We start from the raw sequence: 18171 nt of genomic DNA on the forward strand, positions 1-18171 counted from the left end.
GCGATTGTGTGTGTGTGTGTGTGTGTGTGTGTGTGCGCGCGCGCGCGCGCACGTGTGTGTGCATGCATACTTATCTCTTGTTCCTTTAGCTATCATAAAAAAATTTATTTTGTCCTTGTAGTCCCCTTCATTGCTTTCTCCAGTACAACTCAGTATTTTGTTGCACAATTTATAAGCCAAGTAACACATGGCGTTTATTTTGGGGTCTTTTGCAACATTTACTTACAAACATCTTATAAAGACAATAATAACCTGGGGTGGTAAAGGCCTTTGAGGTACCGTCTCACAGTCCTTGTAGGTATTATACATTCTCTAACACCCCTGTGGGCTAGAGAGGTCTATAAGCAGTGGGCAGCAAATGACAGCTCTGTTTGAATTACAGCTTCCCTGCTTTTTGACTGTGTGACCTTGAGCTATTTACTTTTCTTTTTGTGTTTTGGTTTCCTCATCTGTTAAGTGCAGATGGTGATAGAACCTACTATATAGCAACACATATTAATGTAGTCATGTTGCAAGGTGATAGCATTAATAGGATTGTTACGTTATGCAACAAATCAATGTATGGAAAACATCTGGATAGTGTCTAGCCCATGGTAAATGCTGTATAAGTGTTTTTTAAAAAATAAATATGTTAAAGAAACAGGTTTAAATCCCAAGAAGACATATATTCCAGTTGCGTAATCCCTACACAATCCCTGCACACAGAACAGTATTTTACCTGTGTTGCCTCAGATTTGCACAAACATTGAATATGGAACAAATCAGGCTCTGCTATAAGTATGGAATCAGAACTGTCTCTCCTGCTATGTGTAAGTTCCTCAAACAAATATATCCAAGGTCAGTGAATACATTATCTTTCCAACCCGTACATTAACAGTGAGTCTGATTCACAGAGGTATACTGGCAAATGGTTTTTGATTAAACCAATAAAGAGAAAATGTGTAGGCTTTTTTGTTTTGTTTTGTGTTTTGTGTCTGTGATAGTAGTAGTAATGCACCCTTCTGGTAAGAGAAAAAAATAACTTTTCTCTCTTATATTTTTCCAGATGTTCTCTTCTATAGCATCTCATGCTTTCCAAAGAAAGAATCAGAGGCTTGCTTTTTTTACTTTTGCAATAATTTGGTTTTCTTCTTTATTCATGATAGAGTACATGTGCATGAGAGAGAGAGAGAGAGAGAGAGAGAGAGAGAGATTTAGAGGAGAGATTTAGAGAGAAGCATCCTTCACAGTGTTTGGACATGTCACAATCCTATTTCTCTAGTCCTCTAGCATGTTGGATCATGTCTGGTGTGTCTCAGGCTGCCTGGGCTGGGATATGAACCTCTGTCACCATGTGGCTTCCAGCATTGTATTGTAGCACACTAGCATCAGCACGTCTGTGCCCATTTTAAGAAAATTTTACTGTCCTTTTAAAAGAAGAACAAAACTGGCTTTGAAAACACATCTAAACTTTTGTGTTGGCTGAAGAATTATATCATGTTCACCTGCTCTGGCTTCTTAGTCCAGTGCTAGGAATTTGGAGTTGGCCAAGACAACTAGATGGCTTGTATTTGCTCCTCTTTCTCCTAGGTATGCATGTGCATATTAAAGTGTATGTGTTGTTTTTTTCTTTGCTTATTTTCATTAGATGGAAAAAACAAGGATAGCTATATCTGATGAGTTGACTGGTAAACCCATAACTCTAGACATATTGCTGGACTGTCCTTTAGTTGGCAGAAAAAACGTTACTCTAGTTCCGTTTTCTGATTTTAATACTGAATGATCTTTGTAATTTGAAAAAATTTAAAAAGACTTTATTAAAAATCACCTGGGATGAGAGAGATATATTTATTTCTCAAAAGAGCTCTACTATGAGCAGAAACCTCTATCTCATTAACCATAAGAATAAGGTTAATTTTGTAAAAATAAAACTTGGTATTATATCAAGTATTTCTCCATTTTTAAGCAGAATTATAATTAAACTGCAAATATGAGGAAAGATGACATATATATTCTTAAAATAATAAGAACAGTTTTTACATTTTACATACCTATAAATTCACAAAATATACATGTAATACTCAAAAACGAATGAGTGAAAAACACATGTGAGTGAACACTCTTAAGTGTCATTTTACTTTGAAATGCAAGCACTGCGGTTTAAGATTCATTATTATCAAATATAATCATTGTATAATATACATATCAGACAACATGGCATAACAAAACGTACATACCCCAGGTAGCACTTGCAATGCATTATTGTCCATCCACAGCTCCCTTAAATTTTGTATTTGGTCCAGAACTTCAGGCTGGCACAGAGTTAGAGATAAAAGAGAGGGGAGGAAAAAGCCAAATTAGTCTTTCTCACACAACTATTTGATATAATTTCTGAGATCTTGTTTTTTTTTTTTTTTTTTTAATTGGGAATCCAGTGTCAATCCTGGAAGAAATTTCAGTTTACCAGACCTCCAGCAAAACTGGTAGACCCTAAGGTAGCTAGCCTAGAATTGACCTGGAAACAATCAAACAATAATTATAAAAATTAAGATCTATAAACAAAAAATATTGTCTCTTCATACCTTACAATTATTCTCACAGTACTTATTATGCTCTATCTGGTAAGCATCTGTTTTCTTCACTGGACTATAAGGCCAGGAACAGTGGCTTTGTAATCACTATATTCCTCATCTTTCCTATTGCTTACCATGACACTTGGCACATGGTGTGTTCTTATGTGCACGGATTAGCACCTTATCTGCACATAGGATTGCAGGACTACAATGTGAAATAGTATAAGTCAGACCCACTGACTTTTTTGTTTTAGAGAGAGATTTTTTTGCTATAAGGTTTGTGTACTTCCCAGAGAGACAGAGAGAGAGAAAAAGAGAAACCACTCTTCAGAGGGGATGGCCATGCTGCAATCCCTTCTTCTTCATTCTCCTCTTGAGATTGGACACACACGCACACACACCTAGAGTGAGTTTCAAGCCACCAGGTCCAGGACTTGAACCATGGTTGGTCATGTGAGAGGCCAACACCTTAACTGCTAAGCCCACTGTTGGCTCCCAGGCCCACTGACCTTTTCTTTTTTGGGGGGTGGGTGGAAGGGTTTTTGCTATAGGGTGTGTGCCAGAAAGACAGAGAGAGACAGAGAGACAGAAAATGAGAAATCACCCCCCTGGGGGATGGCCACACCTCAATCCCATCTCCTCCATTCTCCTCTCGGGATCTGGGGCACGCACGCACATGTGCCCAGCATGAGTTTAAGCCACCAGGTCTGGGACTCGAACTGTGGTCGACTATGTGGGAGTCCAGAGACATAGCCATTATGCCAACTGCTGGTCCCATGGCCCACTGACTTTTTATTCCTTCATTTTACCAACAAATAATTATTAGTTGAATAATGGAGATGTCTACTATGTATAATCAATGCAGAACCCAAAATCAGCAAACTCAACTTCTGCTTTAAAGCAACTGATAATCTAGAGCTGATTTAGTGACGAGAAATGTTTATAAACTACTAAAACACAAAATAGTACATGGGAGAAAACAGTAACTTAAGAGTAAGTTCAAAGGAGAAAGAGAGAGAGTGATTGAGGTGTAATACATAGTTCATAATGGAATACTTTCATATTAGAACTAAAAGCTGTCTCTAAATTCTTCCTCCTGGGTAGCACACTATATAGAGAGGGTAGAAACTGCTATTTCTACCATTGTCATTACTCTCCATGTAATGGCTTTTCCCTAATTTCTCTCCAGAAATTATGCCCTTCCCCACTTTAGGCCATTGGCTTCCGAAGACTAAGCTAATTAACACATTGCGTTCACTTGGCCTCAAGAACTGGTTGAAAGATGGGAACGTGATCCATTCAGACTCTCTATAAATCTTCTAGGGAAATGACTCTTGCTTGTCTCTGCTCGATGTGAAACTGGAAGGGTGCTTCAAGCATGAGGAAAGGAGGAGGGCCTGTCTGAAGATAGTCTTTCAAAAGAAAGAGCTGGGACCAGCAGTTAGCGTAATAGCTATGTTGCTGGACTCCCATGTAGTCCACCACGGTTCAAGTCCTGGACTAGGTGGCTTAAAACTCACGCCGGGCGCATGTGCGTGCGTGCCCAAGATCCCAAGAGGAAAATGGAGGAGAAGGGATTGCAGTGTGACCATCCCCCCTGGGGGGTGATTTCTCGCTCTCTGTCTCTCTGTCTTTCTGGTGAGCACACGTGCCCTATAACAAAAACCTCTCCAAAAAAGAAAAAAAATCTTCAGAGGGGATGGCCATGCTGCAATCCCTTCTTCTTCATTCTCCTCTTGAGATTGGACACACACGCACACACACCTAGAGTGAGTTTCAAGCCACCAGGTCCAGGACTTGAACCATGGTTGGTCATGTGAGAGGCCAACACCTTAACTGCTAAGCCCACTGTTGGCTCCCAGGCCCACTGACCTTTTCTTTTTTGGGGGGTGGGTGGAAGGGTTTTTGCTATAGGGTGTGTGCCAGAAAGACAGAGAGAGACAGAGAGACAGAAAATGAGAAATCACCCCCCTGGGGGATGGCCACACCTCAATCCCATCTCCTCCATTCTCCTCTCGGGATCTGGGGCACGCACGCACATGTGCCCAGCATGAGTTTAAGCCACCAGGTCTGGGACTCGAACTGTGGTCGACTATGTGGGAGTCCAGAGACATAGCCATTATGCCAACTGCTGGTCCCATGGGCCACTGACTTTTTATTCCTTCATTTTACCAACAAATAATTATTTGTTGAATAATGGAGATGTCTACTATGTGTAATCAATGCAGAACCCAAAATCAGCAAACTCAACTTCTGCTTTAAAGCAACTGATAATCTAGAGCTGATTTAGTGACGAGAAATGTTTATAAACTACTAAAACACAAAATAGTACATGGGAGAAAACAGTAACTTAAGAGTAAGTTCAAAGGAGAAAGAGAGAGAGTGATTGAGGTGTAATACATAGTTCATAATGGAATACTTTCATATTAGAACTAAAAGCTGTCTCTAAATTCTTCCTCCTGGGTAGCACACTATATAGAGAGGGTAGAAACTGCTATTTCTACCATTGTCATTACTCTCCATGTAATGGCTTTTCCCTAATTTCTCTCCAGAAATTATGCCCTTCCCCACTTTAGGCCATCGGCTTCCGAAGACTAAGCTAATTAACACATTGCGTTCACTTGGCCTCAAGAACTGGTTGAAAGATGGGAACGTGATCCATTCAGACTCTCTATAAATCTTCTAGGGAAATGACTCTTGCTTGTCTCTGCTCGATGTGAAACTGGAAGGGTGCTTCAAGCATGAGGAAAGGAGGAGGGCCTGTCTGAAGATAGTCTTTCAAAAGAAGGAGCTGGGACCAGCAGTTAGCGAAATAGCTATGTTGCTGGACTCCCATGTAGTCCACCACGGTTCAAGTCCTGGACTAGGTGGCTTAAAACTCACGCCGGGCGCATGTGCGTGCGTGCCCAAGATCCCAAGAGGAAAATGGAGGAGAAGGGATTGCGGTGTGACCATCCCCCCTGGGGGGTGATTTCTCGCTCTCTGTCTCTCTGTCTTTCTGGTGAGCACACGTGCCCTATAACAAAAACCTCTCCAAAAAAGAAAAAAAAGAAAGTAGAGCTAAAAGATGAATCCCAGCGATATCATATTACACCAGAACTAAGCCACACCTCAAGCCAGATTTCCTGTTTCTTCTGATTGAGAACATATAAACATAGTACAACAAAATTTGGACCTTAATCAGAGAATCCAGTGTATTTTATGTGATATTTGTGGAGAAGAATGGAATTGCGTCAGTGGCAATCAGAACATTGACAATCAGAATTGTACGTCAGTGGAGGTTATTCACACATCCTTTACATATTAGGAAGGCTTCAAAGACTTCCAGACGTACTTTGTAGATAGTTTGTGATCACCTTTGCTGCAATTTTAGTGGGATATTGTATGATTCCTGGAAGTTTCCTTCATAACAGGTATATCAATTTGAAGTAGAGACATCCATTCTGCTGTGGAATCAGAAGCATGCATGAGTAAGTATTGGGTAATTATTATTATTCTTGTTTTTGTAGGAAAATATTCCTACTGTCACTTTAATTATAGGGAATAGGCAGTGAACTAATCTTTCCGTATGAAAGGCTGAGCAAGGATGGAAAACATAATTCAAGTGTAGGAAGCACACTGATAGGAAACAGCTGTGAGGCAGTGGGCTGGCTGGCAACCTACAGGGTGGCGGGAAGGCAACAGTTATGTGGCAGTTTCTCCAAAGCTAAGGCATTAGGCAGACTTAAGGAGAAGATAGTTGTGCACTGGTAAGGTTTGACAAAACCTTACGTGTATATAATAGGATAGAGATGATTAATGCATAAGCTTGTAACAATACACATTATTCACAGTAGATTAGATTATGCCGTGGTAACAAATTAATCCTGAAATCTCAGTGATTTAACACAATAGGCTTACGTCTCGCTCCCACTACAAGTGCAGGATGGCTTTCTCATGATCTCATGATACCACGACCTCAAGACTGCCAGAAGAGCCAAAGCAGAGGAAGAGAAAATATGGAAATCTTGCCACTGCTCCTAAAGACATTGGGCTCAAAGTAACATGTTTCATTTATGATTTATAGAGTTCATTGTCTAAAGATATTTACATGGCCCTAGAAAATAGTTGGGAACAATACAGGCAGAATATTCTGTGCAGAGTCTGGATGAGAGGGGAGTAGATTAGTTACTGGACTAGGAAGAAAGTGAGGGCCAAGGAAAAATAAACTTGACAAGAAAACACTAAAAAAGGAACATGTTAAAGACACATAAAAAGGTATAAAAATAAAGGAGTACATTTCAAGGAAAAAAAACCAAGATGGATAATGCAAGAAGAGGAGCTAACCTTAAATAGAAGTGAGACATCACATTCACTTTATCTACAGACTGCAAATGCACCAGATTAATTCTCATCTTCATGGGAAGAGAGGACAACTCCTATGGCTGTAGATGGGCATGATGGGAGGAAGGCTAGAAGTTTGAAGGTCTTAAAGTAGGTAATCTGTTGAGCAAGAGGAGGCAAGAATTTTGTATACCTAAAGAAGTTGGGGAAAATAGTACATACTGGAACAATTAGGGGGCTCAAAGAGGAACTAAGGGCAATCAAAAGAGTTCTATTCAGTGATAATTATTATAACTTCTTTCCTGGGTCAGGTTGGAGAAAATAGAAGAAACAAGAGACTTCAGGTTTCCATTATGTCAGAAAGGAGTATAATAGAGACAAGGAACAGAGAGAACTAGAAAGATAAAAACTTACAATGAAAACTTAGGACTTTGAGGTTTCTGAAGTTGTTCTACACAGTAACAAAATTTACATTGTAACACTGGTTTGGATCAGCTAAGATCTGAAGAATGAGGTCTTGGCACGTGGGCAGCGGGAAACGTAGTGACGTAAGACCTTGCATGGTTTCCAAGGATTTGGACAACATGCTGCAGCAAAACTTGCTCTCTTGCTGTGTTGAACAAAGTGGCAGATAAAATTCATGAATTATATCCTGAAACTTTTCTAACACTGTGTTTTACTAGGGGACCTTAGGTATCTATCTACTTGGAAAGGGATAACTGATGTTAAAATTTATTTCCATCTTATGTATGTGTCTCAATCTATCTAATACTGTAGTTAGGGTAATAATAGTCCTATCTATGAATTCATAATCATTTCTTGGAGAAAATGAGAATGATTTGATGAGAATTGCATAACTGCAACTAGGACTGTTACTCAAGTCTTATGGCTCTAAAGATGACATCATGTTGTAGCTTAAAACTGAACTATCACAATAATAAAGAGAGCTATTGATCACAAATGCCCAATAAAGAAAGCAAATCATAGGTTGGGTTTCTTAAAAAATGAAAGTTTTTTTATAAAATTATTTTATTTAACTATTTTTTTTTATTTGATGAGAGAGAGAGAGAGAGAGAGAGAGAGAGGTAGAGAGAGGGAGAGAAAGTGAGAAAGCATGCTGCCAGGTCCAGGATTTGAACCATGGTCAGCCATGTGGGAGTCCAGCATACTTAACCACATCACCAGTCAGCCCCCAAAATTATTTTTATTACTGGATGTTATAATAAAATATACTGCAGGGAAGTTTCAGAAACTTCCTAATAATAGCAGAGACAAAATAGAGTTAGCAGATCAATACATAGTTTTGTTGAAAAGAAAACACAAACCACAACATGAATATGACACACTAACATTTCATGATCAATAGATAATTTAAAAGTGTATCTTGGAACCAAAACTAAATGGCTATGTTCATCCTAACAGATAAATTACCTTTTAACATGCTATTTAATTTCATCACAAAGTCAATCTTCTCCACTAAAAATGAGTGAATTCAATATTAGAGTTAGGAGAAATAAGTTATGGTACTATAAACAGTAGGGGGATGGTAGAATAATGCACTGTTTATTTCAAATAGTTAGAAGAGCTTATGTTCTCAAAACAAGATATGATAGATGTTTAAGATGGATATGCTGATTATCATGATCTTATTTACTCAATATATATGAATATTGAAACATCACATGATATGTACAATTACGTCAATAAAATAATAAATGAAACGTTCATTCAGAAAAAAGTGAGTGAATTAACTCCAGAGAAACTTGATTTGTTCAATGTCATGAAGTGCTCTGAACACTCTCACAATTTGCTTTTTTTTTTTTTTTTTGAAGAGGTTTTTCACCAGAAAGAGAGAGACAGAGAAACAGAAAGCGAGAAATCACCCCCCAGGAGGGATGGCCATGCTGCAATCCCTCCTCTTCCATTCTCCTCTCAGGATCTTGGGCATGCACACACTCGCTCCTGGAGAGAGTTTAAGCTGCCGATCCGGGACTTGAACCATGGTCAGCTACATGGGAGTTCAGTGACATAGCCATTAAGCTAACTGCTGGTCCCACAATTTGCTTTTGAAGTTATAAACTGCTGTAGTCTTTTGAAAACATTTTGAAATAAATATCTTATGCCTCAAAAACATTGTTTCTAGACAACTTTCCTACCAAAATGATCTGAAATACAGAAACTGTTAGCACAGAAGAATGTTCATTGAAGAACAGTTAATATTAAGAAGTTAATCACAATTTAAAGATAGGGAATAGTCAACCAAATTATGATAAAGTAATAGGCTGGTAGAGTATGCAACAATGAAAATAGATTATTTTTATTTTTAACTATGATAATGAATAAATCTTGAAGGAAAAAGCAAGCAGAGCACATTCGTATAGCACAAATAGATTTACATAAATTTAAAAATCAATGTTGCGTGAGTGTATATATACATATACATATGTATGCAGTAAAAATAAGGATATGAAGTAAATACACAACAAATTCAAATGAGTAATTACCCTAGGGAGGGAGGTATTGAATAGAACTAGGAGGGGGGTACTTACAAGTTTTCTTTATCTGCAATGTTTTGTTTCTCCAAAACAACAATCAAAATTAAAGATAAAAACATATTATGTGTTCATCTTGGCTAGTAGGTGTTTGATATATTACTTTTAAAATTTGTATATGTTTCCAACTTTAAAAAAAATAGAGAAATAGAAGAAACTGTGTCAAAGTATTAATTAAAGAAATATCAGTGGATATATTTTGATTGGTTTAAATTTTTCTTCTTTGGCATGTTTCTTTGTGCAACTTCCTATAGTACATAGGTGTTACTTTAATAATAAGAAAAATTAGAGAACATTTTAGTGTCTTTGCTTTACATTTACAGTTATTGAAGCCCCTTTAGAATCTTTTCTAAGATCAATCAATATGAGCTAATAAATGGTTTTATCAGTGTTAACCTAAACAAAGCATAGTTTGGATGACTAAGAAATTTCAAGAACCCGCAATAATGATATGCAATTTTATATTTTCTATTTGCTTGAGTGTATCTATTACTTTTATTCCACTAATTTGGATAGTAAAATTTGATTATAATTACTTATATACCTACTAGATTTTTCTCATTAAGTTTGAGAGAAATGTTAACTGTGCAAAACATAATACTTGTATTTATCTATTTTTATCAAAGTAAAGCTAATGAATGAGAAGAGAATTTTACATTTTAAGTGTCTTGAAATTGTGTAAGATTATCTGGTAGTTATTATAATGACAAAAACTTGTTATTCCCAGAACCTCTGCAGAACTGAAAAGTGATGGAATCAAATCTGTTTCAAAATTCAGCTAAATAAATGTGAAGATGCTTTTTCAAGTCAATAAATGTAAAATAACCAATGCAAATTAAAAAATATATATTTATATATACATATGTATTCTATATATATTTTCTAACCAAAGTGACATAACTATAAGATTTCATCAAGATATTCCACCTATAACATTTTTTTCTTAAATGTTGAGATCATTACCTCAAAATAGTATTTTCATTTCTTCTTACTTCTTTTTTATTTCATAACATGTAATGCAACTCACCATAGAAGCATTATTTCACTTTAAGAAACTTTCTTCCATTTTTGGGACCAGCAGTTAGTGTAATGGCTATGTCACTGGACTCCCACGTAGTCGACCGTGGTTCAAGTCCCGGACCCGGTGGCTCAAACTCATGCTGGGCGCATGTGCATGCGTGCCCAAGATCCCGAGAAGAGAATGGAGGAGAAGGGGATTGCGGCCTGACCATCCCCCCTGGGGAATGATTTCCTGCTTTCTGTCTCTCTGTCTCTCTCTGTCTGGCGAGCGCACGTGCCCTATAGCAAAAAACCTCTCAAAAAAAAATACCAACTTTCTTCCATTTTTATTTAACAATATAACTGGTTTATTAATAGCCCTTTTGCTCTCACAACTAGGAAATCTTTAATTCATGAATTCTAGTACATGGGTGAAACTCTTTCTAATATGAAAAAAAAATGGGCTGACTAACATTGTTCAGTCTTGATGACAAGCCTACTTGTTCATTCTCTCAACTGTAATGTACTACATACTTGAGACTGTTTAACTTCTTCAGTTAACTTCTCTGGAGAGGACAAGGTTAGATTCATGGGGTCTGAGTCTATTTCCAGTATACACTAGTTTTATGTCTCATAATTTCATTTCAGAAGTGGATTCTGCAAAAATGTTTCTAAAAACTTAAAGTGTTGTTTTTAATTAAATTATTCCACTATGGGTAATATTTAGAAAAATGCTATTTTTATACTTTAGTAATTGTTAGATTAATAAATAGGTGTTCTCTTTTCTTTATTTCAGAGAAATTTTTGCAATGGAGTATGTGCACACACCAGAGAGACAGAAAATGAGAAATCCCCCCCCCCCTCAGAGGGAATGGCCATGCTGAAATCCTTCTCCTCCATTTTCCTCTTGGGCTTTTGGGCACACACACACGCACACACACACACACACACACACACACACACACACATACACACAACTGGCATGCGTTCTAAGCCACCGGATCTGGGACTTGAACTGTGGTCAACTACGTGGGAGTCCAGCGATGTAACCATTATGCCATCTGCTGATCCCATAAATGGGTGTTCTTAGTAGCAATTAATAAAAACGAGAAAACTTGACCAATTTATAATGAAGTAAAAACACTTTAACCATAAGCTCTTATGAATATTTTACTGTGAATATGAATGTATTACATTCTGTTTAAATACTCAGATGAATATGCTGATAGCACAGGAGAAACAATCTACAGATGATGTTGGGAGGAAGAGCCAGCACATGAAATAACAAAAATTAGTATCCAAAATGATCGGAAACTGTTGGGAGAAGGACAGCTCTAACAACACAAAGTTTAATAGACACTAACATAAAGTCCTGTCATGTGTCATCTAAACCAACCAAGAAAGTGTGGGATCAGAAACATAAATATGTGTGAACAAAATTATGTATCTGAGTCCAGAGTAAGTGGAAGTAAGCTTTCATTAGCTCATTTGTTTATAAGTGAATTTAGTCAAGGAATGCTGCCTACTCCATGAAAGGAAGTCACTATAATGGTTGAGAAATGTAATTCAGACTGGGACAGGGCTATCCTCAATCTTTTCTCAACGTCCTGTTCAACATGCAACCACTAGCCTCCATACGGACTACAGTATTCTGCTCTCTTCTAGGTGACCCAGTATAAAGGTGCTTCAATAACCCAGCATTTATTTGGAGTATCTGGAAATCACGCTATAGGAGCATTGGCTAAACTAAGTCAAACTGTTTATAGCTGGTTTGAGCATGGGAGATGTCTGTGACTGAGGCCCTTGTCTTTATTGGAGAGTGTGGTGAGGAGGTGGCACCAAGCTTTTCCTATTTTCATCCCCAGTTCAGAACTACTGGGTTGTTGGGAACCAGCAGTTAGCGTAATGGCTATGTCTCTGGACTCCCACGTAGTTGACCGCGGTTCGCGCCCTGGACCCGGTGGCTTAAAACTCACGCCGGGCGCATGTGCGTGCATGCCCAAGATCCTGAGAGGAGAATGGAGGAGAAGGGATTGTGGCGTGACCATCCCCCCGGGGGGTGATTTCTCACTTTCTGTCTCTATGTCTCTGTCTGTCTGGCGAGCGCATGTGCCCTCTAGCAAAAACCTCTCCAAAAATAAATAAATAAAAAAAAAAGAACTACTGGGTTGTCAGAAATTCAGATTTGCATAGAAAAAAGGGAAAAATATATCATGGCTTTTCCGACAACCCAATGGATAAAATGAGAGAAACCGCAGGAAGGTAGAGGTAAACAAGCATCTATAATCAGTGACTTTTTCTAAAGTAGATCTGCCTAAAATGAAATAATCTGATTTCCTTTGGAAATAGTGACTCTTCTATCAAATGAACACAGAACTCTCTAAGAAGGGATAAATAATAAAATGAAAATAACAACAAATACTAACTTTTATTGGGCATGTACTACAGTAAGATACTTGTCAAAATATTTTTACTTGGATCATTCTCACTGAACCTCCACCACTGTCCAATGAGGTAGGTACTGTCATTGCACAGCTGTGGGCATAATGGTAAATACAGGCATGGTTTCAGGAGTTGAGTAAGTTCAGGTGGAGCATTCTTATCACTTTTAGAAAATCTTGGCTCAGGCACCTTGCCTCTAATAGATGGATGACAGTAATGGCTGCATGGGGACTTGATGAGGATAAACTGTATTGAAACTTTTAACATTCTAAGAACAACCCGGTTCTAAGCCTTAGTACTCAATGTCCAGTGACTGTTAACTCTTATTCTCATTTACAGAGGAGATTTAAATGTAAAGAAACACGTGAATACACCCAAGTCACACAGCTAGTATGTGGGAATGGAGAGCCTGATCTTTAAGTTTGTTATATCCAATCTGTAAGTTTCAAAGTGAGAAGACACGCTCTGGGGAAGAATAAGTGGTTCACACTTGTCATGATGATATGTAGGTGGGGGAAGTTAGAATGAATGTGCTATAGGAGCAGATCACATGCTAAAGACATGTGACTAAAGACTTTAATTCCTTGAACAACTTTAAGCAATTAATATTTTAAGGGCCTATTATGTTCCAGGCACTGAAGAAATAATACAAATCCTCATGTAATTACATTCTGGTATTTCCTATTTTCCGTGTGGGTCTTACAAAATGTTAACAAATGGACAAAGGAAGAGATTCTGGTTTCCTGATCTCCACCTAGATTGCAACAGTTATTGCTATGACATATTACTGATAGGCTTTATGCTGTCTCTCTTCCCCTTTCTTTTCATTCCTTTTCTGAGACTCATTAAAAACAGTCCACCATTATAAACAGTTTCTCCCAAACATTACTTAGCAAATTCTTCCTTTCATCATATTCACCTAGCAGAACTGAACATCGTTGAATCCAGCTTTTTGTCGTTTCTGTGACTGCGCCAATTTTTGTTGAAGAAAGTCACAGTTTGGCGGATTGGTCTCATTTTAACGAATGACAAAGCCTGAAGTGGGAATTGAATACTGTTGGCAATCCAACTAATTTTCCCCCAGGAAGTTGCTTTTCAATTCTCTGAGACTATTTCATAGTTTTCCAATCTTGTCAAAAAGCATTCTCTTCTTACTTAATCTTGTAACTTCCTACAATGCACTGAAATAACCAATCAGAACTATATTTACTCTGAAGGTAATAAAGCTTGAAGTTCAAGCATCTTAAATGCACAGTTAGAAAAATTTGCAAAGGCATACATTTTAAAAACAATTAAAACTGTGCTGTTTTTGCTACACAGGCTTTCCTTCCATTGTATCCTAGGGTATAATGCGGCCCATGGTGGATGGGGCTTAGTTGAAACTGAGTTGGGGATACATTGAGTTTGGATTTAGTGCCGTGCATTTATATGTGTGCAGTTACTTATGTGGTTTTTCTTTCACTAACCACCTATGGCCCTCTCAACTTTGTGTCCCTTACTCTTCCACTTGAGCTGTGGATTTCTTGTCTCCACAGAAACTCTAAGCCTGGAGTTGTCTCCTTCTCACACATATTTTCAGCCTCTGTCTCTATCAGGTCATCTCCAGCAGCCTACAGATATGCTATAGTTTCTCTCATCATTAAAAACAGGTCTGTCCAGCTCTTTCCACATAGCTTCCAACTACTTCCACTCTCACGTGCTCTTCCTCACAGAAACACTGTAGAAATAATTTGTCTACTTTGTACCTTGGCTTCCTTATCTCTTGTTCACTCTTCAACCTGCTCTGATATGACACTGAAAACTAGTCTCGTGCAAGGTTTTATGGCCTCCATTGTGGAGGTGGGATCCCTGAAATACAACTACAAATGCTGACTTAATATATAGCTGCTAAAGTCAGATGATAAAGAACTTTATACAAATAACAAATCAGAGAAGAAGAAAATATCAAATTTTTAAATGCCTAAATGCAAGACGTGCATTAAAGCCCAACTGATTTAAGAATAGTTTATGGTTTAGGATCTTTGAGATAGAGAAAATTTGCAGTTGTCAATGTTATCTTTTATTCTAGAATCTTTGTGTGGTGTGTGGGTGTTCATGAATGAAAATTACAATTGTAGAAAATTATGTGGTTCATACAGTATACCTATTCTCTATCTTTTACTTATGTTTTTAATGTTAAAAATACACATACTTATTTATGCTATTATTATATATTCTATTCCATGCTATTATTATATATTCTTATGAGTTAAACTATTAAATATCTAACACTGTCCTACTATTTCTTCTGGATAGGATAAATATATTTTCCAATTTAGATATTTCTCTGAATGAAAAATAAATCATAATAATTTTTTAGTAGCTGAACTAATGACCTGAAATCTCTTCTAATAGTTCTGTACTCACTATTACGAACTTCTAAAGTAAAGTTTACCCTTGAATTCTTAGCATTTAGCAGTGTTCTTCTTGCAAAAAATACTGGCAATGACACTTGAAGGTCATAAAGATGTACTTTAAATCTGAAATACCTTCTGAATCATAAAAGTCCACTTTTGTTCAGACTGATTTCAATGTATAGTAATTCAAAACATGACTACCTTGAAAGTCAGTTATCAGTATCTGCACAGAAGGATATTTGTCTTTTATCAAACTACATAATTCTCAATTATCTGAACATAAAATAACCAAAAAAAGTATAAACAATTTGCTAGACAGTAAGCATTTTATCAAATAAAACTGAACTTTCAAATCACATATATTATATTGCTGAAAGTCAGTAAAGGAGAAGGCAGAATGTCTACAGCTTATGCCAGTATCTTAAATTTTTTCAGTGGATGTAGGAAGCTATGTTAAAAATTATAAATCTTTCAGGGGGAGACCACTTGGTTATTTTTGGTACCTCAATAGACTGGAAGACCTGAATCACATAAGAAATCCATTCATATTTGGGTTTCAAAGTAATCCTGACTTCAATTTACAGTAGATAAGAAAAACTAAACTGAGTTATTAGCTATCCTTATAGCGTGCCTAGTGGATACACAGGGAATGTTTAATAAATATTTGTTAAATGAAAAAATAAAAAGATTAGTGTTATCTAATTAAAAGCCTTTAATCTTGCTATACTTTAATTTCCCCACTAAAGAAGTGGAATTGCTTGCTCTTTTCCTACCTGACTTCACTGAAAAGTAATGTATATGAATAAAATCTTATTTTTTTTTTTAAGAGAGATTTTTGCTATAGGGTATGTGCGCTTGCCAGACAAAGAGACAGAAAGCGAGAAATCACCCACAGGAAGTATGGCTACACCTCAATCCCTTCTCCTCCTCCTCCATTCTTCTCTCGGGATCTTGGACACACACACACACACATGTGCCCAGCATGAGTTTCAAACTTTCAGGTCTGAGACTCAAGCCATGGTCAGCCATGTGGGAGTACAGTGACATAACCATTATGCTACCTGCTGCTCATAGATGAATAAAATCTTACGTTAATCATTGTGGGCCTTTAAAGCACATTTTGAGGAATATAAATACATGCACTTTTAAAGCTTATTTATTTATTGGAGAGAAGCACCCTCAACGTGATCTCATGCCACAATTGCTCCCAGCCGGGATGATAGGCGAGTGTCCTCAGTGTGTGCAGGTCAAAGGAACAGAACTTGAGATCTTCGCAAGGATCCAACTTTGCAGCACCTTACTGCAGCACTACCGAGCAGCCTCAAAGGATGGACATATCTTTTAACACTGTTAGAGTTCTATTGGTTAAATGAAATTTGAGTTGTTATTCTTTTTTTTATATTTATTTTATTATTCCTAAATACATTACGGTTAGGGTTATTTTTACTAAATACATTATCTTGTATATTGTAATCATTACACTTCAGTAAGCATTTATTTTCAGTTACGGATCAGGTCAGAATACAAATGGTGTGAGTATTGCTGGAGATTTATTTTAATTGTCCCATATTTCACATACACAGTATAAACTGTTGAGAGAAAATTTATAACGTTCTACAGAATCCATCCCTAAGCCTGATTCATCTAAGAGGGCTTTCGACTATTAGTTTTAAAATTTGTATTTATTTGTAAATATTATAATTAGTCAATTCTGAAATTTTAACAAACATACACAAACACCAACCTATGTCCAGCATTGTTATGGGGTATATGTACGTGTGTGAGAGAGGAAAACCTCAAGATTATTCTAACATGATGTCATACAAAATGTATTAGGGTGTTGGAAAAGTCATAATGTATTTTCTATGCAAAACTGCATCATGACTTTCCCAACGACCCAACAGTTATAGGTTAATGAAGACAACCCTGTAATCCAGAGCCAAATAGTGTGGTAAGACTTAAAATTGGATACAAGACCAAAGCTAAATGAACTGAGTAAATTAATATTAGTTTCTCTGAGCAAACACTGCTAGAGTAAAGTCAATTATTTCTGTTAGTCATATTCTAACACGTCATTGTCTCCACATTCGACATTGCTCTTTAAAAGTCTCAGCATGTTCTCTGCGTGAGTTTTATCATGCTAACTACACTGGTAAATTACATATTTTATATTATTTTCACACAACAGTTGAATGAACTGTTTTCCAGGGTGTATTAATTTGTCAATATAGTTCTACATCAGTACACACAAATTATTCTTATGGTACTATGTTGATTCCTTTATTAAGCCTCATTTGAGGGCTAATTGCTGCTGTGTAATTTAGTAAAATTATACTATTTATTGGTGCAATCTACAAGGGTCAAGTTTATGTAATTTGAGATTACATGCCCAATTGTTTTGCTTGTTATTGAAAAAACTGCTGTATCACACATTTTTCTCTTACATTACAAATGAGCAATGAGATTTGAGGTTGTGCTTCAACCAAAATGTCTATTGCAAAACCAGTTTTGTCAAACTGATTTATTTGTATTTTGTTAACATTACATAGATATTGCCTTATATATGCAGTCTTTCCTAGTCTTATATTTTCAGATATCCCCAAGAGTTGTCTTCACATACTTTCCCCTAACCTACCTAGCTTTCCACTCAGTTTTTGACTTCCTTGTAATTTTTGTTGCAGCTACTGTGGACTCATGTCCTTCCTTGCTCCTTATTCTCCCGAAATGCTCTCTTCCTTCTCTTTCTCTGCTTAATTTTTTTCTCATTCTTTACATTTCAATTCAAGATCAATTCATCAGGAAAGTCTGTATGATAAGCCAAATTTCCCTAAGAGGTTCCTCAACACTTGTCTTGCTGAAATTTTACATTTCTGAGTGTATTTGATTAATATTAATATCTATCTCTTT

General features: G+C 37.0%; 1 protein-coding gene across 1 annotated transcript in view; it reads right to left on the minus strand.

The window, feature by feature from the left end:
• Positions 1-18171, minus strand: part of LRRC7 (leucine rich repeat containing 7) — a 543267-nt gene that overhangs the window by 133348 nt on the left and 391748 nt on the right. Inside the window, exon 9 of the mRNA XM_006167144.1 lies at positions 2217-2291. Within this exon, the coding sequence (XP_006167206.1) occupies positions 2217-2291 (75 nt within the window). The remainder of the gene's footprint in view (positions 1-2216; positions 2292-18171) is intronic.

Source organism: Tupaia chinensis, unplaced genomic scaffold, assembly GCF_000334495.1.
Source record: "Tupaia chinensis unplaced genomic scaffold, TupChi_1.0 Scaffold144529_1, whole genome shotgun sequence".
Classification (NCBI taxonomy): Eukaryota; Metazoa; Chordata; class Mammalia; order Scandentia; family Tupaiidae; genus Tupaia; species Tupaia belangeri.